The 25,558-nt window shown below is 42.8% G+C and overlaps 2 protein-coding genes across 2 annotated transcripts in view; one reads left to right on the top strand and one right to left on the bottom strand. All coding sequences in view use genetic code 11, as the record gives it.

Annotated features, from left to right (window-relative positions):
• Nucleotides 1-19,991, bottom strand: part of EGR_08705 (Dynein heavy chain 7, axonemal) — a gene marked incomplete at both ends in the record, with an annotated part of 31,091 nt that extends 11,100 nt beyond the window's left edge. The window contains 40 exons of the mRNA XM_024497954.1: nt 129-321; nt 926-1,118; nt 1,405-1,619; nt 2,289-2,683; nt 2,751-3,029; nt 3,744-4,269; nt 5,166-5,419; nt 5,501-5,896; nt 6,014-6,206; nt 6,287-6,465; nt 6,509-6,593; nt 6,674-6,954; nt 7,666-7,858; nt 8,119-8,285; nt 8,743-9,030; nt 9,104-9,610; nt 9,741-9,965; nt 10,036-10,219; nt 10,779-11,008; nt 11,597-11,842; nt 11,928-12,074; nt 12,601-12,693; nt 12,769-13,023; nt 13,230-13,580; nt 13,925-14,029; nt 14,861-15,151; nt 15,372-15,575; nt 15,798-16,184; nt 16,248-16,590; nt 16,771-17,105; nt 17,190-17,315; nt 17,789-17,924; nt 18,032-18,210; nt 18,289-18,380; nt 18,417-18,573; nt 19,029-19,220; nt 19,255-19,366; nt 19,395-19,478; nt 19,559-19,675; nt 19,708-19,991. Coding sequence (XP_024347636.1) covers nt 129-321; nt 926-1,118; nt 1,405-1,619; nt 2,289-2,683; nt 2,751-3,029; nt 3,744-4,269; nt 5,166-5,419; nt 5,501-5,896; nt 6,014-6,206; nt 6,287-6,465; nt 6,509-6,593; nt 6,674-6,954; nt 7,666-7,858; nt 8,119-8,285; nt 8,743-9,030; nt 9,104-9,610; nt 9,741-9,965; nt 10,036-10,219; nt 10,779-11,008; nt 11,597-11,842; nt 11,928-12,074; nt 12,601-12,693; nt 12,769-13,023; nt 13,230-13,580; nt 13,925-14,029; nt 14,861-15,151; nt 15,372-15,575; nt 15,798-16,184; nt 16,248-16,590; nt 16,771-17,105; nt 17,190-17,315; nt 17,789-17,924; nt 18,032-18,210; nt 18,289-18,380; nt 18,417-18,573; nt 19,029-19,220; nt 19,255-19,366; nt 19,395-19,478; nt 19,559-19,675; nt 19,708-19,991 — 9,219 coding nt within the window. The remainder of the gene's footprint in view (nt 1-128; nt 322-925; nt 1,119-1,404; nt 1,620-2,288; nt 2,684-2,750; nt 3,030-3,743; nt 4,270-5,165; nt 5,420-5,500; nt 5,897-6,013; nt 6,207-6,286; nt 6,466-6,508; nt 6,594-6,673; nt 6,955-7,665; nt 7,859-8,118; nt 8,286-8,742; nt 9,031-9,103; nt 9,611-9,740; nt 9,966-10,035; nt 10,220-10,778; nt 11,009-11,596; nt 11,843-11,927; nt 12,075-12,600; nt 12,694-12,768; nt 13,024-13,229; nt 13,581-13,924; nt 14,030-14,860; nt 15,152-15,371; nt 15,576-15,797; nt 16,185-16,247; nt 16,591-16,770; nt 17,106-17,189; nt 17,316-17,788; nt 17,925-18,031; nt 18,211-18,288; nt 18,381-18,416; nt 18,574-19,028; nt 19,221-19,254; nt 19,367-19,394; nt 19,479-19,558; nt 19,676-19,707) is intronic.
• Nucleotides 19,992-22,598: 2,607 nt separating this feature from the next.
• Nucleotides 22,599-24,991, top strand: EGR_08704 (26S proteasome non-ATPase regulatory subunit 4; the record flags this gene model as incomplete). The annotated part of the gene is made up of 4 exons (XM_024497953.1): nt 22,599-22,624; nt 22,659-22,998; nt 23,037-23,621; nt 24,641-24,991. The coding sequence occupies 4 exons, from the start codon at nt 22,599-22,601 to the stop codon at nt 24,989-24,991; spliced, it is 1,302 nt and encodes a 433-aa protein (XP_024347635.1).
• Between the last annotated feature and the right edge of the window lie 567 nt (nt 24,992-25,558).

Raw genomic sequence — 25,558 nt, 5'->3', positions numbered from 1 at the left:
ATGCTTTCTATTTTTGACATTTCCTCGCAATATATACTTGACAATTCAGTTAGTAAGCCCGCGTTAAAAAGCGATAAAGTTTCTTCAAGATTCACAACACAGTCCGATAAATGAGAATGTTAACATACCGCCTGTTTCTGCATAATTTCATCAGAAATAGCCTTTGAGGAGTCGAGAGTTTGGATAGCCGTCTCATTTTCCAGGATATTGCCCTCTGCCTCAGCCAGAGTAGCTAAAATACGATCCTCAGCTTCCTTAAGCATTCGCTTATTGTTGGCAGTTGTGACAATCAACTCCTGTCTTGCCTCCTCCAGTTCCGGTCTAAATAAGGTGGATTAACTTTAACAAGTAGGATTGATCATATACTAAGTGATATTAAGTAGGCTTTTTGGTCTCCATCCCTTCCACTGTCATCCAGGGGATATAGAGTTCCAAGCATGTTACAGGCTGCTAGTTTTCAGCTGCTCTTCTGCACACTGTGAATAAACATATTCCCTGACGTTAAAATAAAGTCGTTAATTACTGCATCGAACTCTCACTTCACCTACAGAGAGGTTCGACTCGATCTGTGGTGTCATCGCATTCTTCGCTCCACGAAATGTGTCTGTGACAAAGCGTGGCAGTCGGCCTGTCAGTCAGAGATGGCTGCATGACAAACTGAGACGACCAATCTACTGCTACCACTCCCATGAAAATGCAAAATCATGGAACTTGCAGAGATTCGATCAGATTATATTATTCTGTTATAAGCTTGCAATAATTTATGAATAATTGGGTTTTATCAACTTTGGAAATTAGAGTTCAAGGATCTGCATCATCGCCTACCGAATTTCCGTGGAATATGAACACTTTTGGCACTCAATAAAGTATCTTTTTGTAATACATAAAGTTAACAACATATGGGGTAGAATTCCATTCTACATACTTCTCTTTTGCAACCACAATACCGAGAAGTTGGTCTTCCAGGCCCTCCGGCGTGATCATAAAGTTCAACAGCGAGACCTTTACTGCCACTTCGGGGAGGTAATGCGGATTGCGAAGTTTTGTTGTAATGTAGAAGCGAAAGTCCGAGGAGTATTCAATTATATTTTCGCCCAACTTAATCATATCAATAGCGCCTTCAAAAGGAGAATACGAGTAGAATAATGGTATCTGTTTTAGCAACACGTGTGACCAAAGTCTCTTGATAGCATGAGGCCAAAAATAAAATCGAGAAAGGACTTTAAAGTAAGACGGGGATCTGCCGCTGCCTCCCAACTCGTGCGTGTCGTTAATTAAGATATTTCTGGACCAGCTCATCTTATAACGGCATCATGGGAAACTCGGTTCTAAGGGGAACTAATTTAACTTTAACCCCCACAAGCCCCCATCTAATTGGCTGTTTAAGATATGCCCTGTACTCACCCTGCTTGAACGTCTGCTTCAACAATAGGGACTCCAAACTAGGATCCAATTCTTCACCGACGTTCTCCAGAAGGACGGGTACTCCGAATTGTATACTGTTCTCCATTCGTCGCATAAAATCACTGTCATTCAACTTGACTACGGCTATCGCGTTCTCCTTCTCCATATTCTTTATCCACTTATTCGCCTGACCTTCGGGATCAATCATCAGGGGCCTGAATAACGACGACATACGAATACAACGATACTGTTACTGGGGTGGGTCAGTGTCAACTGTCAGTGACTTGAGAGTCATTTGATAATCATCTTAATTACCACACGCGGAATTCGTCAGTGCCAAAAAGACGCTACGCAGAAGCCATCAATCGTAACTTAGAGGTAGAAGCTGGAGACCTAGCGTTTATCTTGATCAAGAAGCGAACAAGGTAGCAAAACTAAGCAATCAGACGAGAGGACCGAATTTGGATGGACAATATGCTTCCGAATGCGAATTAAGCCATGAAAACTGAGGTTGCCGATGATTTTTCTCCTCCAACAGTGCATCCGCCTACTTTTCACTCATCTCCTTTGATAAGTGTACTTGCTGTAAAAACCAGATTCTCTTACAGTTTCGTCCGCAGGAGTATGACGAAATTTGAAAATGGACACAGGGAACAGGTATAACCGCAAAATAACTATTTGGTTCCCGAAACACGAGAAGTAGGGCACAAAAAAGTTTCAAAAAAGCCTAAATGGGAATGTTGAATTGCCTTTAAAAATGATTTATAAGTTTTAAGTTCTGTAAGATACCAGGTGGATATCAAAGCGACTGAAAGAGCAGCACAAATGCTAACGCCTAAGTTTTGATTCTCGAAACGCCTTAAGCCCACAAAGGTCCAGCATACCATCGACGTCCATTATCTACAATGACACTATTGTCAATAGAAAACGCATCTCGAGGGAGTCCGAAGATATTCCATGCCTGTATTTTGACCGGATCGCCCAGACAGTTAGTGAGCGAGAAGTGTTGACTGCAAGTAATTTTCGGCTGGCTGTTGCACACACCCACCCAGTCCTCAATGCAGGCATCACGATAAGTTGAAGTGAATGGACCGAGGTAGGCAATCACGCCCGCCGAAACCAAAACGTCTCCGGTGAGGTTGTCGTAGACGTGCTGCAACCGCTCTGCCGCCTGTGACCAGCGCTCCTTCTCCCCACCCAATCCACCAATCAGCTTTTTGGCTCTCACCAACTTCAAACCGCAGAGTTCCACCTCGTCTTCTAGTCGCCTTTTCTCTGCCTGGAAGGGCATAACGTTATTGGCAATCAGAAAACAAGAAAGCACACAATATTCCAGCCAAGCATACTTGCGTATTATCTAGATTCTCATGCAGCTGCGCAAGTTTGTCTTCGACGGCTTTTAGAGAGGCTTGAGTCTGCTTCAGTGCAGCCATGTTCTCTGCCAATTCCTTCTCAGCTACAGCTAGTTTGACTTTCTTCGGAGCAACAATTTTGGCCACGCGGTCATACTGTTCCATAGCGAGGATCCACTTGCACAGACCCTCGGCTGCTGAACTTGCACGGGCAACTTTTGCGGGGTCAAACTCAGGGTTGGTTATATAATTGCTCCTGATATTTGTGATAATCTAAGTTGAATGAATGGAAGGAGTAAACACCGCGGAACGAAGTGGATAAGGAACTACTTAAAGAAATTTTATTTATAGGCTTCCAATAGACCCGCCTGAGGCAAATTTCAGTTCATTAACAAAATATTCTTCATGACTGAAAATGGATGAACAAATCCGTTTACAGTCTATTACCAACACACACAAACATTAGTAGTTTTGAAAATGACGGATGGAGATGAAGTGGTGCTTTTCCCTTCCCCATATGTGAAAGGGCCTGTTGAGTGGATGGATGAATGGATGGAGACGAGATGGATGGACCGATCGATACGGAATGGATGAACGCATACGAGTTAAATATGGGATGGATTGATGAATACAGGATGGATGGAATTGGGATGGATGAATACAGAACAGATGGGTAGTTCAGGAACAGCCAGAAAATAAATGAATGGATAAATTCAGCATAGCCTCTCCAAGGTTTCGCTGTTAAAGAATTAGCAAGCCGATTGGTTGTGCACCTACTAAACACATGATTTTTCATAGAAAAAAAAAATAAATTGTTCACTACAGAGAATGCAAGATTTTAATGACATCAAAGTTAAAGTCACTGCCTCTAATTTTGCTACTCAATCTGAATTAGTTTCGTTTTCGATTTGATAGGCCGTATAATAAAATAGCTTCTGAAAAAAGTAAACTAACTTGACTCAAAATAAAACCACCTTTCAACCTCACCTGAGCAGGAATGTTATCCTTATCATATTCCTTCAAAGTCTGTAAAAAGTTCATATCACCTAAAAGCCTCTTTGAGGGTCCCCAATAATCCAAAATCTTCCTCCCCGTGCTGGGATCATTAATACGATCTGGTTTGATATCTCTCATCACACACACCGCCTCCATGACCAACTTCACTCCAAAAGGCGGATTTGCCATCGACTTGACAATAGTGATGTCGGCGGGTTTAAGAGTGTCCAGGGCCGCCAGAGCTGCCTCCATGGCGGGCTGAGCCTCCGCCAGATCGGCCCGACACTCCTCTGACAGTGCCTTTGAGGCGTCCGCCTTAGAATTTACTACCTTCTCTTCCTGCACCACCCTCTCCCGTTGCTGTTCTGCTGCTGCCGACTCACGCGCAATCACCACTAGGAGACGTTCGTTGGCTTCACCCGCCTGTACCAGTTGTGGCTGTAGCTCCTCCAGTTTCACCTGCATGTCCGCCACCTGACTTGCGCCGAAGGCCAGTTTGTCTAGACCGTTGAGATACCTGTTTAGAGGGCGATGATAGAATGCATTATTATTCTTCGCCGCGATTCACGGTTTAGATGCTTATCTAAAGGATCAGTCTTCCAATTTATTCCATGATAGTTAAGTATGGTTTGTGACATCATTCAAATTGCTGGTGGCTACTGCTTGTTAGTGCTCATAACTTTTCGGTAGTTAACTCAAAATCTGGACTGCAAAACCCACTTAACCGACGTCAAAAGCTAATTCACTGAAACAGCTGAGGTAATTGTTTGAAAGGCAGGTGGCAGTTTCGACTATTAAGTGGCACCTTTTGAATCATTTGAAAGCATCTGGGGCGTCCATCGCGCTACGACATCCACGGTTCGGACTCACACACAAGGACCGATCGTGCAGATTGGGGGACACGACCACACAAGCGGCGTGGGCCCGTCATCATCAGTCCAGGCAGACAGTCCAGAGAGCCTATATTATAGATGACTCAAGCACGAGGGCACAATTGAAGTACAATTATGACCCAGACACTTGCTCCTTGCACGTAAGCTCCAGTCGCCACTTTCATCTCATACAAAGTTTCATAGCGTGAGGGGCGCGCTCTGCACATAAACAGCCTCTCCACTAACGGTCGCCTTCTGCCTGATCCGGCTGGTAGGGACATCACAGTTCTCACTCCCTATCTACTACACTTTTGTTCCTTTTTAGGGCAAAATTCCAGTAGAGATCAAAAGTTTTTCTCAGTACTTAGACCCAAAGGCTATAAATTTTCCTCGATGTTCATCAAAAAATGACACAAATGGCACTAAATAAGTCCTATTAGTAAAGCTTTGAACTGACAATAGAAGCCGCACTTTTCAACAATAAATTCTTTGGGTATAAAATTAAATGTTGTAAATCCCCTTGATTACCCTGTATATATACCTCGTTTTTGCCGTCATAATCTCATTCTTCTTTTTCGTAATGAGTCGCTCGAACGAGGCAATCTGTTCCAGATAGGATGTTGGTGTGACATAAGTCTTCCTTCCGAGTTCCGTGTAGAACTTCTCCGACAGATTTGCTATGGACGTGTGAAAGTGTTTGAAGATCAGCGTAATGCTGTCTCTCAACTTAGCCTCCATTCCTAGCGATTCTAGTGAGCGTCGGGCCACTCTTTCCAGCGCGTCTTCTGGCCATGGCTGAATGAAATTTTATCAAAAGAAGACAATGTTATTTGAAAAAAACCCAGAAGGTTTTGTGTAGATGTGGGTACCACTTACCGTGAACCAGTCGATGGTACAACAGTTGATGAGGGATGGAAACTGACGAAGCCGATTTCGAAAAGCGTCTCCAATGGGTGAAAAGGCAATAATAACGTGGAGGTTGGCTCGACAGCGATTGACAAAGCTATTGAAGAGCCCCAGTGGAGACATGTCCTGGATGACTCTGGAGCCACCTCCACCAGGAGTGGTGGCATTTTTGCGACTCTCCACCTCTATAGCAGTTTGTACGAGTTCGGTGACTTCAGCACGTTCCTCCGAGGTGAAGATATTAGGCACCTCACCCGAGTTGAGGAGGTTGTCGACGTCTTCCAGAAAGGTCTCATTCTTGATCTGCATGTCAGTCATCAGGAAGACTGTTTTCATCCCACGCCCACCGGAATTTTTAAGACAGGACTGAAAAGAGGAAAATATGCACTCTGTAAACCTCAATCCACCCTGAAAATTATCCGAATTGTCCACGAAGACTCTGATACAGAAAACTCAAAATAGAGAATAAAAGAAGGATCTCACCTTGACATCTTCACGCCACTCTTGAAGTCCATAATCCTTTGTGACCTCAGGTTGGAACGTGACGTAGCCTGCCATGGCGGACGCCAAACGCGACAATGACTGCCTGCCAGAACCACCTACTCCAATTAGTAGCGCGTTTCCAGAAGGCACTCGTAGAACACGACATATCCGCGCCAGATGCTCTAATACGTATCTGGAATACAAGAAATCCCTCAAGTAATGCTCCGAGGACATTTCAACAGCTGGACTTCAGCAGAAGAACCGCCAACCAACCTAAAAATAACGAGATTCATTTTCGTCTTGTGGGTGGCATTGTAGTCTGCAAGGCATTGTTCCACAATAGGATACATCGTGTTAATATCCATGACCTCCTCATAACTCCTCTCTTCGGGTAGTGTTTCAATATCCATAAAATCACCAAATATTAGACTTCGGAAGGTCTCTTCGGTGACCTAGAATAAATAAATCAACAAACTAATGGGCGAATCAACTAACCTCGTCCTTGACATTAGCAAGAAGGTGGGAGAACACCATGTTCACTTTGTCCTTGAAAGACGTGTCAATTGTGTTCTTGATAAAGCTTCAGAAAACGAAATGAAAATATTCCAGTCAATTCTGCATAAAGAAATCACTTCTCACTTAGAAATAGTTTGGACCTACTCAACAAGCCACTGACGGTCTTTCTCGTCAGTGAGACGATCGTAGAAGACACGAAGCACCTCATGGACCCATAGACGAATAAAGGTCTGCTTATCTTTCACACGTCCCTTTTTGATAAGGCAAATACCAAGGATGACACGACTGAAGTCACGCAGATTGAAGACGTAGTGCGACTTAGCTGGTGTAGGCAATAGATTCGAAATGGCGGCCTTGTAGACGTTCAGTGTTGCGTCAACCATTGTGTTACCCAGAATATAGTAGTCAGAAGTGAACTCATGCGCCTGTTTCGATCACAAATAAATATTTCCATGAGTAACCTCTGGTAGCTAGTAGTTTCGATTATGTTGAAAGGTCAAACTGATGTCAAATGAAGCCAAGTGGTATGCAGTTTTCCCCAATCCTCTTCGGCAACTTTTGTTTTGTTATTTTTGACATAAACTAATAAACATATTTGCAAGCATACATTTAACTACTTTAATCTGACCAGAAGCGTTTGTTTGAATCAAGTTTACAAAGCTGATTCCCCTGTGATAACCCGGACGCCGCAGGAAACACATCATAAGAAGCGCATCTTGTGAGGGTGATTTGGTTTTAAAGATGCTTGTCACCATTATTTGGAATAGTTGACCAGTAAAAGAACGAGGTGGAAGGATCCCCATCCTGCATTTAGTTTTCAACACTCAAGCCTTGCATGACCAAGCGGTTTGGTAACAAACGTCAAATTTATCCGAAACATTTTTTTGAGTCTATATGAATAAAGTTTCGCATTGAAGCGAGTACACGAAAACTAAAGTTCACACTCAAGGTAGCAAGAAACCGCAATTGACATGGCTCAAGAAATCGCAGAAATAACCTCACCAGTGGCACAAGAAAATAATGAAGATGACTTTTTAATTCTTACATGCGTTTACTGTCTGAAAGTAGTAACGCCCTAACTATTAATCATTAGAAGAAAGTAGGTTATATGCAGACAAAAGCTATCAGAAACCCACCCGCAAGTAAGTTTGCATGAGTGTAGTGAAGATGCGAGTGAGAGTTACATCGTTGAAGGGCACCATAGAGACGGCATGGAAGTGGCGCATGAATCGCGGCGTCACGTCGTTACGACCGCCACCGGGCGGGCCCATTGCCGAGCAGATGTAGAGGTTTATTAGCTGGATCTTTGACATGTCATCCAGATCATAGCTAGCAAACAATAAAATAACAAATAGAAGGAGCTTTCACTTCTGGTTGTAATAAACTCAAATTGGAATTAGAAATCTGACTACATTATCCATCCCAGTCGATAAACGATATATGGATTGTAGAGCCCAACTGAGCTATTTAATAATAAAGCCATTGGTCCATAATCGGCCAATGAGTGAGCTGCACGCAAAATATTCACCAATCAGAACACAGAAAGGTATTAAAAGGGGATAGAGGTGCGAATAAAGGCGCAAACTTACACAAATCCATGATCCATGAAGGTTCTCAATAATTCAATTGGCGGCTGAGCACCATAAACCTCTTTTGCAGGCATATTTAGGTCGTCAATAAAAAATGTTGCAATTTTGTCGAATGGCAAGCCGTACACACCCTTTCTGCGACGATCCAACTTCGACATAATAATATCCTTAAGAAAAAGTCGAAGTTGATGGCTAGGGTTCAAGTTTTATTAAATATTTGACCTTCAAGTAGCTTGTTATCGATGAAAGTTGGTATTTTCTTAAATCATTGTAACCATTTGCGCTAAAACTTATCATCATCTCATCCTCATTCGTCTTGGCCTTAGTTCGACTCGCCTGTGGCGCTCACCTGGGAGATTTAACGTGTTTAGAAATGCCTTGATAAATTGTTAGCAGTTCTGCAGTAAAAATATGTTCTAGAATTTAAATGACATTAACTAATTATCCACTTTTTCACCAAAATTGTTCGTTAAGGCAGAGTGAAAGCTACGCAAAAACAGCGAGCGACTAAACACCTTTACAGTCTAAAAACCGCGGAAGTAGTTAATATCAACACCTAAATCAATTGCAGATTTCGTGGTTGATATGTTAGCAGTTGACAAGCTGTGAAAGCACAAATCCCACCTGAACTTGATTAGCACTAGTTTGAGCCGAGAAGTTGATAAAGAACGGTCGGTAGGTTTCATTATCAATGTCGCGCATTAGTTTCTCCCGAACATAGGCCGATTTGCCGGTACCCGTCACACCGATGTAACTCAATGGCTGTCTGCTCGTCAAACAGATATCAATGAGGTACTTGTAGCGTGCTGTGTCCATGGTAGGAACGATGATGTCCCTTATCTCCATGCCCTCGAACTTGCTCTGACCTCGTGATAATTCGTTCCAGTGTTTCCACTTCCCTCGACTTTTGAACTGTAAAGTGGAGAAGTGAAGATGGTCAGTCATTCCGGGGTTGGAGTTATCGGGAGTTTGGGAACTAACTCACCTCGTAGAAGTAATCGTAGACCAACCCAGTATCAGGCATTTGAAAATCACAACGGCCACCTATGCTCTGGGGTACGGGTAACTCTGTCACTTTTCCACCAAGAATGGGTTTAATAAAATCGTCAAACTTGATTCTACTGTTCTCCTCCAGACATCCACCAATGCCCCAGACAACACTGAAGAGTAAAGAAGCATGTACCCATTGCCTAAGGTATCGATTGTCAGCCGCACCTTCTGCGTTGGCGTGTTCAGTGATGAGAGCGCTGAGGAAGTCCAGAGTAGACTTGACACTGCACATGGCGCTGATAGGGATCAGCTGGCGACAGTTGGCTTGAACAAATTCTAAGCAAGGATCGAAAAGCCAGTCAAATAGGTCTTGCAACACTTTCTTGCCATCGCCAAGAGTAACGGATTCGGGGAGGCTGTCTAACCAAGAGGTTGCTAGAGGCCGCCATCCCAGTGCCATAGGTTCCACGTAGATCATACCGCAGCGAGATACAGTTGCCGGCTGAAGTGTTAAAAATCGGTCTAGACTCTACCGGCTTTGTTATTTTAACCGACTCAACCTACGCCCTACTAACCCAATGCAGCTATCTCCAGACGTGGTTAGTGATAACTCAGATGCTACAATAGCCTACCGATGCCTGTAGAAGATCCATAGTTTCGAAGATGAGGTTCATAGTCTTCGACATCTGAATAATCTCTCCCGACATGAGACATAACTTCTTGTTATCATCCAGCACAGTGTTCATGCTTTCAATCCACAAAGTGTCAATAGGCCCATCGAAAATCACCCAAGTTCGATCGGGTGGTTCCATGTTGGCGTACTCACGGAAGGTGTTCGCCGTAACACCGTCTGTCCACTAAGTAAAGGGAAAGCTATTTTCTTGAAATCTACACTACTACAAGCGGTGCTATGGTTAAAGAGCATACCTCGTGAGAAACGGGATCAAATTCGCCGAAAAGCTGTCCCATGGTGATGGATTTGGGATTGATGGTACGATAGAAGACCTTGGCGTAGTCAGTGTCGCCCTTCTCAAAGAGACCGGTCATCACCTCGGCCAGAGTGTGGAGAATTTTCGTTTTACCACCCAAGGGCATACCAACCAGCATGAATCTAAAGGCATTCAAGGGGATGAACCTGATGCAATTTTGTAACATTTTGTAATAAATTAAGAAGTAAATTCGACTAGCTTTGAATAAAATGCAGACGATGAAACGTCATGCTGTTTTCATGGCTCCAGGGAACCAATGCAGTGATTCAGAGGACAAAACTCTCTTAAACGTCCCAGAGTTTTTTATATATGAGATGAGAAAAGTTCTCCGCCTTGTTAAAGGATATTCTTTTTGAGATGAAACAAGAAAAACACTCAGGACCAGGGTCTGTTGTTGATATGTTGCCCGCACGACTGAAAGCTTTCATGACAATTAACAGATATCGAGTAATAAGTCTAATCCATTACTAGGTGGTTATTTATCAATACAATCGGCTGAAAGGTCTTAAATTTTAGTAGTATTTAAACTCATAGTTAAATATACGCTAATCAGGAGACTCATGATAAGCAACGTCCTGATTGGCTCATTAGGATTTAATTAATTCGTCCCTAAATGTATCCACCAATCAGGTCGCGAGATCACAAAAAGGGGTGGAATCTGGACGCACATGTGACACCTACCCATGCCTAACTATCATCATTTCGTAGGTTTGAATAAGTTTCTCCGTGAAAGTTGGCACAGCTTGGAGGCCATTGCGTTGACACACTATAGCCGCTTCTTCAAGGAAATCTGAGTAGTCCGCATCGGGTAGAATGGCGCCGGGGAAGAGATCGGAGATGATGCCGCGGAAGAGTGGAATGTCGTGAGAAAGGAATTTGGGCACGTTCACATCCATGATTGAACGCAGAAGCTAGGTTTTGTGAAAGCAGCCAATGCAAAGGTATTGCTTGGAGAAAAGTGGGAGACAAGGTGCATGAAGACTGCGTCAATAAAGCAATGCTTATGTGACAGACACTTAAGAAAAAAGGGGAGAGCATGGAAAAGTCAAAGGGTAGAAAGTCTAGGAGGTGATTTCAGTGGGGCACGAGGATCTGTCTCCGCTTGTAGATTTCTGAGCAGTTACATCAGAAAAGCTAGTAAAAGCGGCCCTGAAAAGTGCTGTAAATTTGGTGAGATTTCCTTTAAAGGTCAATTTTAATAAGTTTGGATTGCCGTATAAGTGGGATAAGGAAGTAAGTGTTTTCAGTGCAACATTTAGATATTTTTTTATCGTACTGGGGTAAATGAGGAAACTACAAAAGACTGCCACTTGATCCTGGCCCTTAGGTCGCGGTTGTGGCACAAGTCAAGGATTATCGAATAGTTCAAAACCACTATTTATGAATATGGACTAGAAGAGTACCTTAAAAATATTCCAAAAGACAAAATGTAGAAGGCTCACTACAGGGTGGAAGAATTTCTAACGTCCATTGATCGAAAAAGAATGCATTTCTCTCACCAAAATCATTTCATTCTCCTCTGGATGCCGGAGTTTCAAGTTGCCCGCTGCATGCAACACCGCCTTGACGGCACGCATACCATAGTCATAGTGCGATTGAGAGGAGAGCTGCTCTGAGCATAGCCGGTACGTAGTGACTATCTTGCCTGCCAAGTTGCGTGCGTCCATGAAACCGTAGGAGTAAAGGGAGATCTCGCCTATCATCGCGTAGTCCGGTACCATCATCGCAACTGGTCTGAAGAGGATCTGCACAAGGGGAGTGAAGGAGGAGGAAGGGAATGTTGATGAGAGGGGGGATTAGTAGATGGGTGTCTAGACGGGCGACACTTACCTTCAAGTTGTCTGGCAACTCGGAACGGCCAGCATAACCTGGATTCATGGTGATACAGACGTAGCAGTTCGGATTAAGATTGAGTACTGTCCCTTCGAATTCAAACACTTCGAGATTGGCTTGAATCGCTCGGATAATGCACAGAATCTGGTTATAAAAATATCTGTTGTTTAAATTGACATAATTAATCCTCTTATATGCAAGAAAGGTCATCTATCCAGTTTCAGGGTTCTAGTAAAGGAAATTTGAGCATTTAACCCATTCTTGTTGAATGAGTCACCAACCGTGGTGATAACGAGATCAAACTTGTTTAAACAACCTGATCTCTTCCGAGAATATTTCCAGAACAATGACGACCATGATCAGGTATCATGGGAAACGTTAAGGTTGTCCGAAAGGCACAGACCATCAGCTAAGAACTTCCTTTAATTAGACCCGAACCTTCAGAACTAGTGCGGTGCTTTAGAGTAAACCAAGGGGACATTAGGTGTACTTCATATTTATAAGGATCTTGAAGCGACAGGTTATCCGAGTGAAGTGAATGCGAAACAAAGTCAAACTTCTAGGACTGGATACAAACCAGTTCATTCCCGACTATGAAAATTAATTTGATCTCAAAAACAAAACCGACAGAATGCCACTAACTAATGGTGTGCTTGCAGATCCAACTAACCTGTTGAGCAATAACCGAGAGCACCTCCAGCTCGATTCGGTTAAACTCGTCAAAACACGCCCAGGCACCAGATGAAGCGAGTCCCTTAAAAAACTGTCAGTGAAACATAGATACAGTAAGGCACACAGACACAACAGAGCGTAAAGAAGGCTGGGAAGCTGATTTCACCTTGCCCATAGCGATGTAATCTAACCCATCAGAACAGTTGAAGACGACACACTGGACAGCAATCGCTTTAGCCAAGTCCTTGGTGGTCTCTGTCTTACCGGTCCCAGCTGGACCCTCGGGGGCTCCATTTAGGTGGAGATGGTAGGCCCCAATGAGAGTGCGATAGCAGCGATCGGTTAGGGGAGTGATTACCAGACGGGTGGAGTTACCCAGGTACTCGTAGGCGTAGGGGACCACAGCGTTAGTAAGACGAACCTAATTGTAAAGCAAATTCACATCGTACAATCTTGAGAAATACTTCGCAAATAAGATCCTACATAGGGGTTTACAAATGCACGAGCCTCATCGAAATCTAGCCCTTTCGCAAGCTCATAATAAGGCTGTATCTCGAACCCTATACCTCGCAGTAGCCTCAGGGACAACTCAGTCGATACAGTAGAGAAAGGCATAGAGTGACTAACCAGACAATTGTCCTCCTCCCAGTAGTACCTGAGCTGCGAGAGCCATTGAAAGTCATTATCATCGGTCACCTTGTTCTGCGCCATCGTCTGCACTGTGTCTCTGGCGTGGACGTCGATGACCACTAGGGCGCCAAGAGTGATGCGCTCCTGAGTGGAGAGTTTGCCCCTCACCAGACGCACAATCGCCGCGATCTGCGAGTCCAGCTTCTTCTTGTAGCTCGCCAGTCCCTCAGCCTGCCCATATGCGATAGCTTCGGAGACCTCCAGAGTCCAAAATATCTGCGACACGCAAAGCACCACCTGACCTGGCCAGTCTAGCACCCACACATCGCGAAGTTCGCTGTCATACGCCTGGTGTGAGTGGAAATGTACGATATACTGAAGTCAGTTATTTAGTTGGTTATCAAATAGAAAGATGAAACAAGAAAAACGGGTGATTAAGAACTCAAAGCTCAAATGTCAAGATCTTTCATAAATACAGGGAAATACCACTTTGTTCTTCCCCTTAAGCTATTTAAGTGACAATTGCTGCGAAATAGAGTTGACAGTTAAGAAATGAGAGCGCTGTAGAAACACGGGTGACCAGGATTACCGATAGCCAACACTTCTTTTTCATTTCAAATCGAAGAAACTACTCCAAATATATTTAGTACAATGGAAATTCAGGAGTATAATACCACAACTTATCATCTTACGTCTCTTGCGCTGGCAATGACATCGTGCACCGACAGCACCATGACATCCTGAACCTGTAGAAGCCATTTCTCCACCGCTCCTCTGCAAACCGCTGTGTCAATGTTCTAGAGGCAGGAAAAAATAGGGGTATAGAAATTTTCACAATACTTTGGGATATTCAGCGCGTGAAAGGTCTTCCAGTACCAACACGTACTGTTAACCCGAGGTGGCATTCTCAAAGGTCACGCTATATTATAAGATTGTTATATATATTTATGGCAAATTAAACTCCTTTTTGTAGTTGGTAGGCTTTTGGTATTGTAGTCCATGTATGAAATTGAATGATGTCAGATTTCAAACCACTCTAGACTGATTAGTGAGATGTGAGATTCGTCCAGGGTAGTTTGAAAGGTGACCTGACATGCCAAAATGTCTATTGATACGTAAAAAGCGCCACTAAGTGGTAGTTGGGTGTATGGGACAAAAAAGAAAGTACGACTACAATACGGACGTCTTTATTCGTCAACGTGCATGAGTAAGATGAAGTACACCTGCTGACTGACTACCGGGGACACGGGGTGGTCCCATTCTTAAATATTTGGTCGGTCTTGACCTCAAAGTTAGCATTAAAACATCTAGCCTAGCTGTACGTAGTAGTAAACAATCAAGAATATTTGACGGAGAATGTTTTGAGAATCTAGGCATAAAAAAGCACCTGAAGGGTCGAACCAAAAAAAAAAACAATTTTTGAAGGTTGCAGACATCTCCGGCAGCTGGCACGGAGATCGACATTCTCTATTAGAGATCCATTCTAGGCTAGTGAATATCCACACTATCCTTGACCTTTAAACTCCATCCAAGATTAGATCGGCGAAATGTCTCTGAATGGGCCGTGTAGAGATCTACACTGAGCCAAAAAATTACGAGCATCACTGAAAGCACTTCAAAAGACTCACCTGACTAAAGACCACCTTCTCACCTTCACCAGAAAACATGGCCTTAATTTCGAGGTTCTTGTCAAACTCCAACTTCGCGATGCCTTCAAAGCATTTCTTGAGGTGTGGCTGGACACGCTGGGGATCCTTGGTTTCCGAGAGGATCTCCAACATCTCATCGTTGGAGAGGAAAAAGAAACGAGGGAAAAATAGACGCTTCTTGTCCAAGTAGGCGTTGAGGCCTTTGTTAATACGATCGAACTGGGCGTTGCCCTCCCGAATGCGCTCCAGTAGACCGACCATTGAGGTGGCCTATTCGAAGGAAGGAGGATAATTGTACAGATGACATGTAGCTACACTTCTGATCTCCCAGTTCTAGCACATTTCGACAATGGAAATGTGTCCGTACGCTAAGAAAGCCTATTCTCATTAAACTAGGAGTAGACTAGGCAACACTAAGTTGTGCAGAGCTGAATGGGATAAGCCATGGGAAATGGCAATAGAAAGGGGGCTGTTAAAAAGGACCCATCACCTTGAGCACGTGGGTATCCACAGCTGTGTTACGCATAATGTCACGGTAGGCTTTGTCAACCGCCACAAAGAGACGACTCTCCTCTGGCATCTGTTGCATAATGTCTTCGGAACTGAATATGGGCTCCAGGTAGAGCCAGTTGGCTTGCATTACCAGCCAGCTGTCGATTATGCTCTGAATGCGAAGTAATTGCTCCTCCCATTTCTGTGATGAGAAAAACAAGAAATAAAAGTATAAAGGAGGTGAGGGAAAAGCTTTCGGGTTGTTAAATTCCCGTTGGCAAAACTATGCCGCATTTCTCTAGTTGCTGATCAAACAGTTTGATAAAAGGCGAGGAGGAAGTAATAAGTTTAAGGCATTCCTTCTGATGGATTATCTTCCCTTAGGCCAAATTGTAATTGACTCGATTAAAACTATAAAACCTACCTTCAGTTGCATCTCAAACGGTTTGATGAAAGGCGAGCCACGCATCGTCTGCGTTTTAACAATCTGATCGTCCAACTGCTGTTGAATATCGTCCACAGAGGCGAGAATCGAGAAACCGTGATCACGATAGGGGGTTAGAGTGAAGCATACATCCATCCAGTCTTCACGCATCCTTACTAGATTAACCTCCAGCGTATGCTCCTTACTCGCACCCACCGAAATTGCCTCAAATTGCTCCATATACGGTGTCAGGTTCATTTGAAGCATCTTTGAGAGTGAGGTACCGCTGTCCGGGGTCAGATCACGATTCACAATAGCTGACATGGCATCCCAGTGGCGCTGGCGTATACCCGGATTGCAGAGGATCCGTATGACAGGAACTATATCCTAGAAAAGCCGTAACTGTTAGGTGCAAAGCTTTCAAGGAAAGCAGGGCTGAGAAGAACCAACCTTGAACTTCTTTAGACGTTCCAACATAAAGTTGACAGTTTGAAGAGCAGCTGGAGCCTTAACATCAGCAATTTCCTCATCTTCCACTGCTCCTCCTGTTATCATCGCTACGGCTGCAGCCTCCTCATCTACAGGGGTCGACATTGGTTCTGCTCTACTTGCTGCTAGCATGCGGCGTCGAAGACGCTCATTGCGCTCCCTTCGCCGCTCATCCGCCTCCATTCGCATCTTCTTCAACCGATTGGCGAACACCTTTTGTAGGCGGAACATCTCCCTCCACGTTTCGTCCACCTCATCCTCAATGGCTTCTGCATCCAATTTGTCAAACTCACCGTACATCCATCTAGTGCAGAGTTAAAGGTTACATAGTTTAGGTGCGCGATAGGGCTAGAACTCCGGGAATGTTTCCCAATCAGTTATTACTAAACAATCTTTTTAGAAGTTATTTTAACTCATGACGCTTTTGATAATGTTGAACCTCCTCATAAATGCATAGTCTCCCCTCAAAATGACCAGTGCCTACCTCCTCTCAGACTTATAGTACTTGACGACACTGGTAAATAGACGATGGAATGGTTCAGCGAGTGCCTTGATCTCTTCAATGTCCGCAAAGGGCGATATGGGGATTTGGTAGAGCTTCTCTTCCTTATTAATCCATTCACGCAAGCTCTCAGCCTCACTGACTCGTTTGAAGACGACACGCACATCGTTAGCGTACTGTGCCATCATTTCCGCGTCCACTTCGCCATAGTCATTGAATTCATCCACCCGATTTCGCAGACGTTTCAGATCGCCCTCCAATTGTTCGCGTTTTGCATTGATGCGTTGTTCATTCACGGTTCGTACGTTCTCTTGCATCTGTAGTAGGAAAGTAAGTATTATCACCTAGCATTGTTTTCTGCCTCAGTATCCTAGCATGATCCGAAATATGGTGAAACTCACCTTATCATGAGCATCAAATTCGGGATTTATTCTGGCTTTCCAAGTAAGCACCTGACTATTCATCTTTATATCTTCTGGTGTGAACTCATACGCATCCAATAGGTAAATAAGGTATTCTCGAGTCCACTGCAATTTAAAAGAGTAAAAACTTGGTCACCACAGTTTTGAAGTTGCCTCTATTGTAAATCAAGTAAGCTCCACTTCTTCACGTAATTATTTTGGTGGGTAAATGTATTAACCACGTATGTCTCTTCAGTCTACTGAAATTCGATGGTCACATTAATGACATGAATTCATCCTCATGTCATCCACATTGATAGTTTTCCAACCCCTATATGCACTGACAAGAGATTTGCTTCTAGCACGATACATCTTATTACATCTTTGGAGATAAATCAACCTCGGCTACACTTGCTGGACCATATTTCGCTCTTATAGACAAGACTACACGCATCTAAGCTACAGCTGCTACTCCATTCACCAAACTAAATTGAATACATAGCTAAGCAAGCATTTCCCTCAGACCTATCGAAGCAATCACCGGTTAGGTTAAAAGGTATTTTGGGTCCGAAAAGGTGAAAGATTTGTGCCGGATGGACCTGGATCTTTTGTTCCATTCGCACCATGCCTTGACAACGTGCTTCCTCCATGTAGGAGTTGAGTTCAATCAATTCTTCACTTGTCTGTGGGATGGTTCGACACTTGGCTTGCATCTCCTCAAAGCTTGCGCATACCCTAAGCAGAGAAAAAAGAGTGTACCATCCTTGTCCACTTAAGGGAAAAATTCGCGTGTAAATAGAGCCAAAGAGGGTTGATTTCCAGATATCTACTCTACAACTCACTCTTGATTAATTTGGCGAAGTTTGTTGGCCAGAGTCTCCAGGAGATTGTTGGCTAATCGCATACATTCCTTTGCAATGCCCGTTTTAACATCTTCGCAGTCCAAACGAATTAGATCGAAGTATTCTACGTCTGGAAGGTGGTTGATATCATGCGCCAGATCGTGAAGCTTTGTGACATACTTTTGAAGGAAAGAATGATGGTGCAATTTGATTAATCTCGTCCAATCAGTGAATGAATATACCAAGCGATAACCTACAACGCAGTAGTCCCTGAATTCTGGATCCTTATTCAGGAAGTCTTCCACCAGCTTGGCTTCAGTCCCGTCGAATATGTAGGAATAGGGTTCAACTAAAAAGTGAGATATGAGGGTATTATAGAACCTACCAATGTTTTGGTGGAAGAAGCGTACTGCTGGTTCAAAGTAGAACTTCGCGGCATTCTTCAGTCTGTCTTGGAGGGCTTCTACTATGTGAGGAGCGATATTAGTGTCAATGTAGCGTGGAGAATCAGACCTATAGAGGATGGAGTGTACCGTTGGTATCTAGGACAGAGAAAGTAGGTGAAAAATGCATGACACTAGTACCAGCAAGTGCAACTTTTGAAGTTACGATTAACAATGGTCATTTCAAGCCGTGAATAGGTCATCGACGGATGTATCTTTTATGGAACCTGATACTTTCAAAGGTGTGGCAGGCTTCTTGTGTTTTTGATGATTAAAGATCAACATTCTTTGTCAGTTAGACCGATTGATTAAGGACAAGAAATTAATTTTAAATTGGATGTTTTACTAGGCCGCATCACCCAACCCAGCCGAGATAGCCGACTGCATCTCACTTTGCGACACTTTTATCATCACTATGCGGCAGAGGTAGTTTCAGGTTTCCAAATGGGGGAATCGAAAAACGACGACACTTTATAAAAAAATTGATTAACGTAAAAAGCAACTGAAATGATTACCAGTAGCAGTAAAATCCATGTTTGAACAAAATGTTGTACCTGTGGCATAGATTCCAAAATATATTTAGCTACTGATAAAAGGAGCTCCTCCAAATCTTCATAGCCGGGAAAGAATTTGACGCATTGATTTTCGAATGTCAAATACATTTTCAAAACGGGCAACCTTTCCCGGTGATCCTCATCAAAGAGGTCAATCCAACATTCAAGGTTTCGTAAGAGAAACTGCTTGATCTAAAAAAATTGGTAAAGACCAGAAGAAACGAACTTTATTTGATAGGAGTATATTAGCGCAGTTAAAAAAGGCATTCATTTTGTCCTGCTTGAGAGCCGGAACGCGATTTTTCCCCACAAAGATTGAACAAATTTTTGGGAACCATCTAAAAATGCTAATCGACCTATTTTTACTTGTCCATTAGATTTTCGCCACTTTTCTTACAGTCAGCGTGAATTTTAGTCTTGACAAAATCGAAATCAATGGGTCCTAGTTCACTATAATAACAAATAAAGTCGTGGAGAAAGGTTTGTACCGAAACGTGCCAACATCTGCCACTTGAACTGATGAAAAAAACCTTTCACAAATATCAAGAGTTTTCGCCATTTGTGGATAAAGTAGCATCAAATGTTCGCGCAGTTCGATCCGATGGGTCATATAGTCCCTGTGCCAGGGATTGGCGAAATTCATTCCACTATATTATTAAAAATTACGAAAAATAATTACGTTGGCTCAAAGATGGGCATGGTTAGATCCTCTACCTCTACTCCTTTAATAGGTGGAACTTTAAGAGATTGCTGGAGGACGCTCCTTTGCATGCTATTGAAAAAATTAGCCTGAACTTCAACCAGCACTTGGTTAAGTTCAGCCTTTTTTCCACTGCGCAGTTTTTTTGGAATTTTTGAAACAATATTGTGCAGCCAACTTTCGTGTATGGGTGGTATTACACTTTCTTTGACGCATCCAACCAGCTTTTCATACGCGATTCGCAACTTACGATCCTCACTCATCATCTATGTACCAAATAAAGGCAGAGATTCCGTACATATAATGGGAGTTCAGGATCTGGGGCTGCTGATTCCATTTTTGCTTTGGCTTGTTTCATTCTTAATGAATGTAGTACTTTAGCTTGTGAACGTCTGGAAGTTAGCATATTATTAAAAACCTACAAGATTTTATTATATTTTGTTTCACGATCCCTAGCTATTGTAAAAGCTAGCATGGCCTTCAGCTTTGGATCCTCTTCTCTGGATCTAATATAGTTTTTTACATCTTCTATTGGGGGTAGCTTTTCAGTAAAAGAGGTCCTTCGCCTGCTACTCATCTTCCCCACTATTCTGACATAAGAGACACTTTGGTCCCTATCACTTGATTGGTCAGGTCCGCGGGGGGAAATAAAACCGCAGATATAATTATTTAAAATACTCTACAAATCCACTTCAAAAGGTTTAAAATGAATTTGCCATCAGGCAAAAAACTTGTAAGCATTGCTAGTTTAAAAACTATAATTTTGCAAAAATGACTGAATTAAATGTTCAATTTAATAAAAACCATTACAACATTTTTATATTCAAAATTTTTTCAGTTTACATACTAACCACTTTAGGCCACAACCAGGAAAACTGCAAATGTGCTGGCTACATAATGTCCAGAGGACTGGTATGCACACAAAGAACTCAAGGGCGGTTGCTATGACAATCTATCGCGGGTACAAATATATGTCAAAAATGGGACTAAGACCTTGAATATTTAAATGTGGCGCTCTCCGCAACACCATATGTTATTAAAATAATTCGCAAATAAAAACAAATACAACAAGGTTATAAGTAATCAACAAACTGCGCAAAACACTTTAACAGGGAATCGACGAAAAATCGTTGTTAAATTACTGCAGTGTTGCTAGGGGAATTAAATTTTCTACAAAGAGATTGTGCTTAATGCTTATGTCAGAGTGCAAACAAACGCGTCTAAGTGACGAGATGTCTTCAAATACCTCTTTTTTAAAGGCGCTAAAATGTTCAAGACCTTGTGTTGTCTTAATTGCTTATGTTTAGTCATACCTTTGGCAACGACCTTGCTTAGGATAACCATTTTATTTTATTTGAGCCGTTCAGCAGGAAATCCAGCCCCTGTTATTCTGCCTAGTCCCTTCTTTTTTACACCAACACATGTTACCCCTAAATATGGTACAACACCACATTTAAAAGTTATGCATAAATTGATAGCCGGTAAAATTAAGATCTTGGTAGCTAACCCTAAAAGTTGATTTGTAATTTTTATGCAGTTACCTTATTAGCATTTGGCTTTATTCTATTAGAAAGCGTGGCGTTCAAACCAATACAGCAACTTCTTAGCTCCTCTCAACGTTTGCGGTCTACGCGTCGCATCTCTGGCCTTTCCTAAAAACGAAATCAGGTGAATAACTTGGGTAGAAAATACACATTTGATGAACGGTAGAGCTTGGGGCTATTAGCCTTAGCTGGAAACTTGCCTACTTAATTAAAACACAACGGCAGAGACCCAAATTTGGCCCTTTACCAAAACCTAGAGCTAACTATCCGGTCAATGTACTACATACATTGTAGCGTCCCAAGACTTCCCTGAAGAGGAAAGAAGACACAATACTAGGGCAGGATATATATTCAGCGCAGAGAAGGTGTCTGGGTTATTGGTATGACTCGAAGGCCAGCCCACCCGGTAGGGTACAAGAAGTCAAATTTAACAGTTCAAAAGCGGCGCCTCACCGCAATCAAGAAAAAGGCCACCATCGTATTACATACATACTATCTTGATCTTTTAGACTCTCACGACTTTAAAAAGACTTCGAGAGCTACAATTATTTTAAAGCCATGTGGGGCAAAACAGCAACTACTTCACTTATATTGTGTTAACACGCAGGAAATCGATTTGAAACCTATGAAAGAAAAAGATAGGCAAATCCTATCCTGCTGAAGACTAGAGCTTAGCAATATGCCACAGCTCCAAAAGCGCATCAGATTCCGATGCTTTGGCAAAAACAATGGAAATAGCACTCATTGTTAGTATCTGATTTGACCTAGGATACACATGATGCGTTAATCCAATACGTAACACTTGGTTTTGGTAAAAGGGCAATTTATGCTCCGCCATTGTGCCTTTGCCAAGTAAACTAGCCTTTAATCCACTCCAGGAGACTCAAAGCCTAGCGTTTGTCAAAAACTTATTTTCTGTTCCTATATTTTGTCCTCAGAAAAGTCTCCATGAGCTACATTACATCTCGGAAATTTTAAAGGCACCACAGCCCCAACAATCTGATATGAGACATTTGAATTCAGCCGCTTTAAATGCAGTCACCTAGTGTTTTAAAAATAAATAAGCGCTGCACTATGGATGGCAAAGATAAACCTAATGGGGCTCTATTTGCTGTAATTCCAAGCGTAAAATTGTGTATTTTTTTTAACCCTTACATAAAATTCGATCGATTTTGCCTACAAACTAATTTTGCGGTATATTTTTATTTTATTGAGGATTTTTTGGCAAAATGCCAAATTTTAGTCTTTGTTATTCTTTGACCTATATATTTTAATGAGGTGTCTTGGTCGCGGACCTTGCGGTCTTTTTTGTGATTCACCTGGAAAATGTCGCAGGAGGCAGTGATGATTGCGTACGTGCCTAATCCGATGTTACTATAAGTTTAGTGTGGATAATAGCGATTTCATGCGCAACGGGGACTTTGCTCCATCACGCTTGCAGGCCCAAAACGATGCTGTTAATCTCTTATGTCAAGTGAAGCGGCAAGCGAATCCGGAAAATACAGTCGGGTTAATATCTCTAGCCAATACCGAGGTTTTATGTACTCTCACTAGTGATATGAGCAAAATATACAACAGGCTTCATTTAATTCAGCCTAAAGGAGGTATTAGCTTTTGCACATCTATGCGAATCGCCCACTTGGCTCTCCGCCATCGACAGCTTCGTCACCAAAAAATGCGTATAGTCTGTTTCATAGGTAGTCCCATAAAAGATGATGAAGCTGAGGTATTCATTTGTTCCATTTTAAATCTTAACAAGCATAGATGGTAAAACTGGCTAAGCGTTTAAAGAAAGAAAAGGTAAATGTCGACATTGTGAACTTTGGTGAAGATGAAGTGAATCAGAAAAAACTCCTCGAGTTTGTCGAAACAATAAACGGGAAAGACGGCACCGGGTCCCACTTGGTTACGGTCCCGCCTGGAACTGTTTTACACGAATCTCTCGCCTCAAGTCCTATCATCGCTGGGGAAGATGGTTCTGGGGCTCTGCCTGGCTCCGGCATTGGTCTGGAGTTTGGTTTGGATGCTGTGGACGACCCGGATCTTATCTACGCTCTCCGGGTTTCCATGGAGGATCAGCGCATGAGACAGGAGCAGGAGGCAAGCGCAAATTCTGGTGGTCAAGCTACGGCTGTTTTGCCGGGAGCTGCCGGCACATCAGAGGAGGAGTTGCTTCGACAAGCTCTGGCAATGTCAATGCAGGTTGGGCCTGCTAGCTCTAGTGGTGCTTCAGGGCCGGTGGATCTGGCCAATATGACAGAAGAGGAACAAATCGCTTATGCCATCCAGATGTCAATGCAAACACAAGAACAGGAGAGAGCCTTGGAGGATAAGAAATCCGATTCTAATGTGAGTTTTTAGTTTTCTTTAATCATTTTCTCTTGTTTGGTTTTTTCTTTTTTCTTTCGTGAAATCCGTGGATAGGGTCTTTGTTTCATTCCTACATCCTTTTCTATTAAATTTAACCTAAACCTGTTTCCTTCACCTGACTAACCTCGATTTTGCTGCTAGCTCCTGTTTATGTGTCCTACCAACATAATATTTTACGGTCATTCATCTTTTAGGGATGTGTGTTTGCAACCCTTTTTTCGTTACTAATTTTGTCGCATACATCACCCAATGATCAATGGGTGAGCTATTTAGTAATTCCAATTTTTTCCTGTTCCCATCCTTATTCTCAATTTATTTGCGGAGCTTCAGTGTATTAATACTAAAGTCCTGCGGAGCTTTTGTAAGCCAGCATTTGGTAGTCGTGGCGACATTCCTTCCCAAACGATCCATAATGTTTGATCTCCGTGATCGAACTTAGAGTGGATGGGGTTTTTCAATTTCAGTTCATTCACTTCAGCGGTACCGCGCTGGCACACGTTATTTGATTTGACGAAGCAGTCGTGTACCATTTCGGGGAGATGTGTTTTGTCGTCTTTAAACACTTTTTCCATGTTAACCTTTGAAGAATGCACGATTAGTTACTTGAGGTTCTCGATTAGTTTCCGGGCTCTTCTAAGTAGCAAGTTACTGAACTTTTTTTTGCTGCAACTTGAATCAGTTCCCCCTTCTTAAGATTATATGATGCCATACATTTGCGGTTGTTATGGCACTCCAGTTCTTTTCTGAAGCCATAATAAGTTCTATCGCCACATAAGAATTGTTTTCTGTCATTCAAAAGGGCTGCTAGGTAAGACGGTAGGACAATTAAGCAGGCACTAAATGGTTATAGCTATCACTTTTATCGACGGAGCGAGCTATGAGTACGTATTTACGACTGTCGATTTGTGGTCATTCCAGAATGCTCTGAATCCCCACCCTGATTTCCATCTGCTCGTTACTTAAGTCAGGCAAGGTTTATCCTTTCTATTGTTCCACAGAAAAATGACGACAACGGTAACAACAATGCAAAAATGGATGTAGATGAGGCGCCTGCATCCGCGGGTGTCCCAGCTGCATCTACCTCCGAAGCTGCCTCCCACGGTCACCACCAGTTGTCTGGGGGAGGAGAGAGGGCTAAGGCGAAGGATGAAGCTGTGATGGATTGCGATCCCGAATTTCTCCAGTCTGTGCTACAGTATCTGCCCGGTGTGGACCCTCAAAATGAGGAGGTGCGCAGGGCTATTGAGTCCCTTACTACGGGGTTCAAGTCGGATCAAGGTGCGTCCAAAGAGACCTCGGAGGAGAAGAAAGACGGTGACGAGAGTAGTGACATTGATAAAGATGAATAATTTGAACTTACAAGTTTGCCATAGTAAAATTCAATTAATTTCTTATACATAGCTCAACTTCTATTCATCGGATGGGCAGGTGGACTTGACCGCTTGAATTAAGTATCAGCGCTATCAACTTTCCATTTTCCACAGTCAATTGGTTTAAAAAAAGACCACAAGATGCAGAATACTTTAAACCCTACCAAAGGTCGTTTTTTAAAATTTATGTAAAGTCCGTTCAGGTTTGTCATTTAACTTTGGGATTGTTGTGGCCTCATATAGTCCTGGAAGAGCTCAGAAAGCGATACTTTGTGGTAAAAACATTCCGGTGGAAAGTTGAAAAAGTGAAGACAGTGCCCCGAGATGCGACTAGTTGAGGACAAACTAGTAAGCCCTAGTCGAGGTAGTGGTGTCCCGAAGTGTCTCAGCAGCAATTTCAGTGAGATGGGAAAGCGGCCATTCTAGACATAGGATTAGGGAGACTGATTCTATAGTTACCTCCTACCTCAAAGGCACCTCATTGATGCTTGGCCACCCATCTACCTAGATTATTCTTAATCCCCTCAAATATGAGGTGTCATTCTT

This window comes from Echinococcus granulosus (genome assembly GCF_000524195.1).
Source record: "Echinococcus granulosus chromosome Unknown EG_S00116, whole genome shotgun sequence".
Lineage (NCBI taxonomy): Eukaryota > Metazoa > Platyhelminthes > Cestoda > Cyclophyllidea > Taeniidae > Echinococcus > Echinococcus granulosus.
The sequence above is the reverse complement of the archived record's forward strand: the minus strand, read 5'-3'. Positions and strand labels throughout refer to the sequence as shown.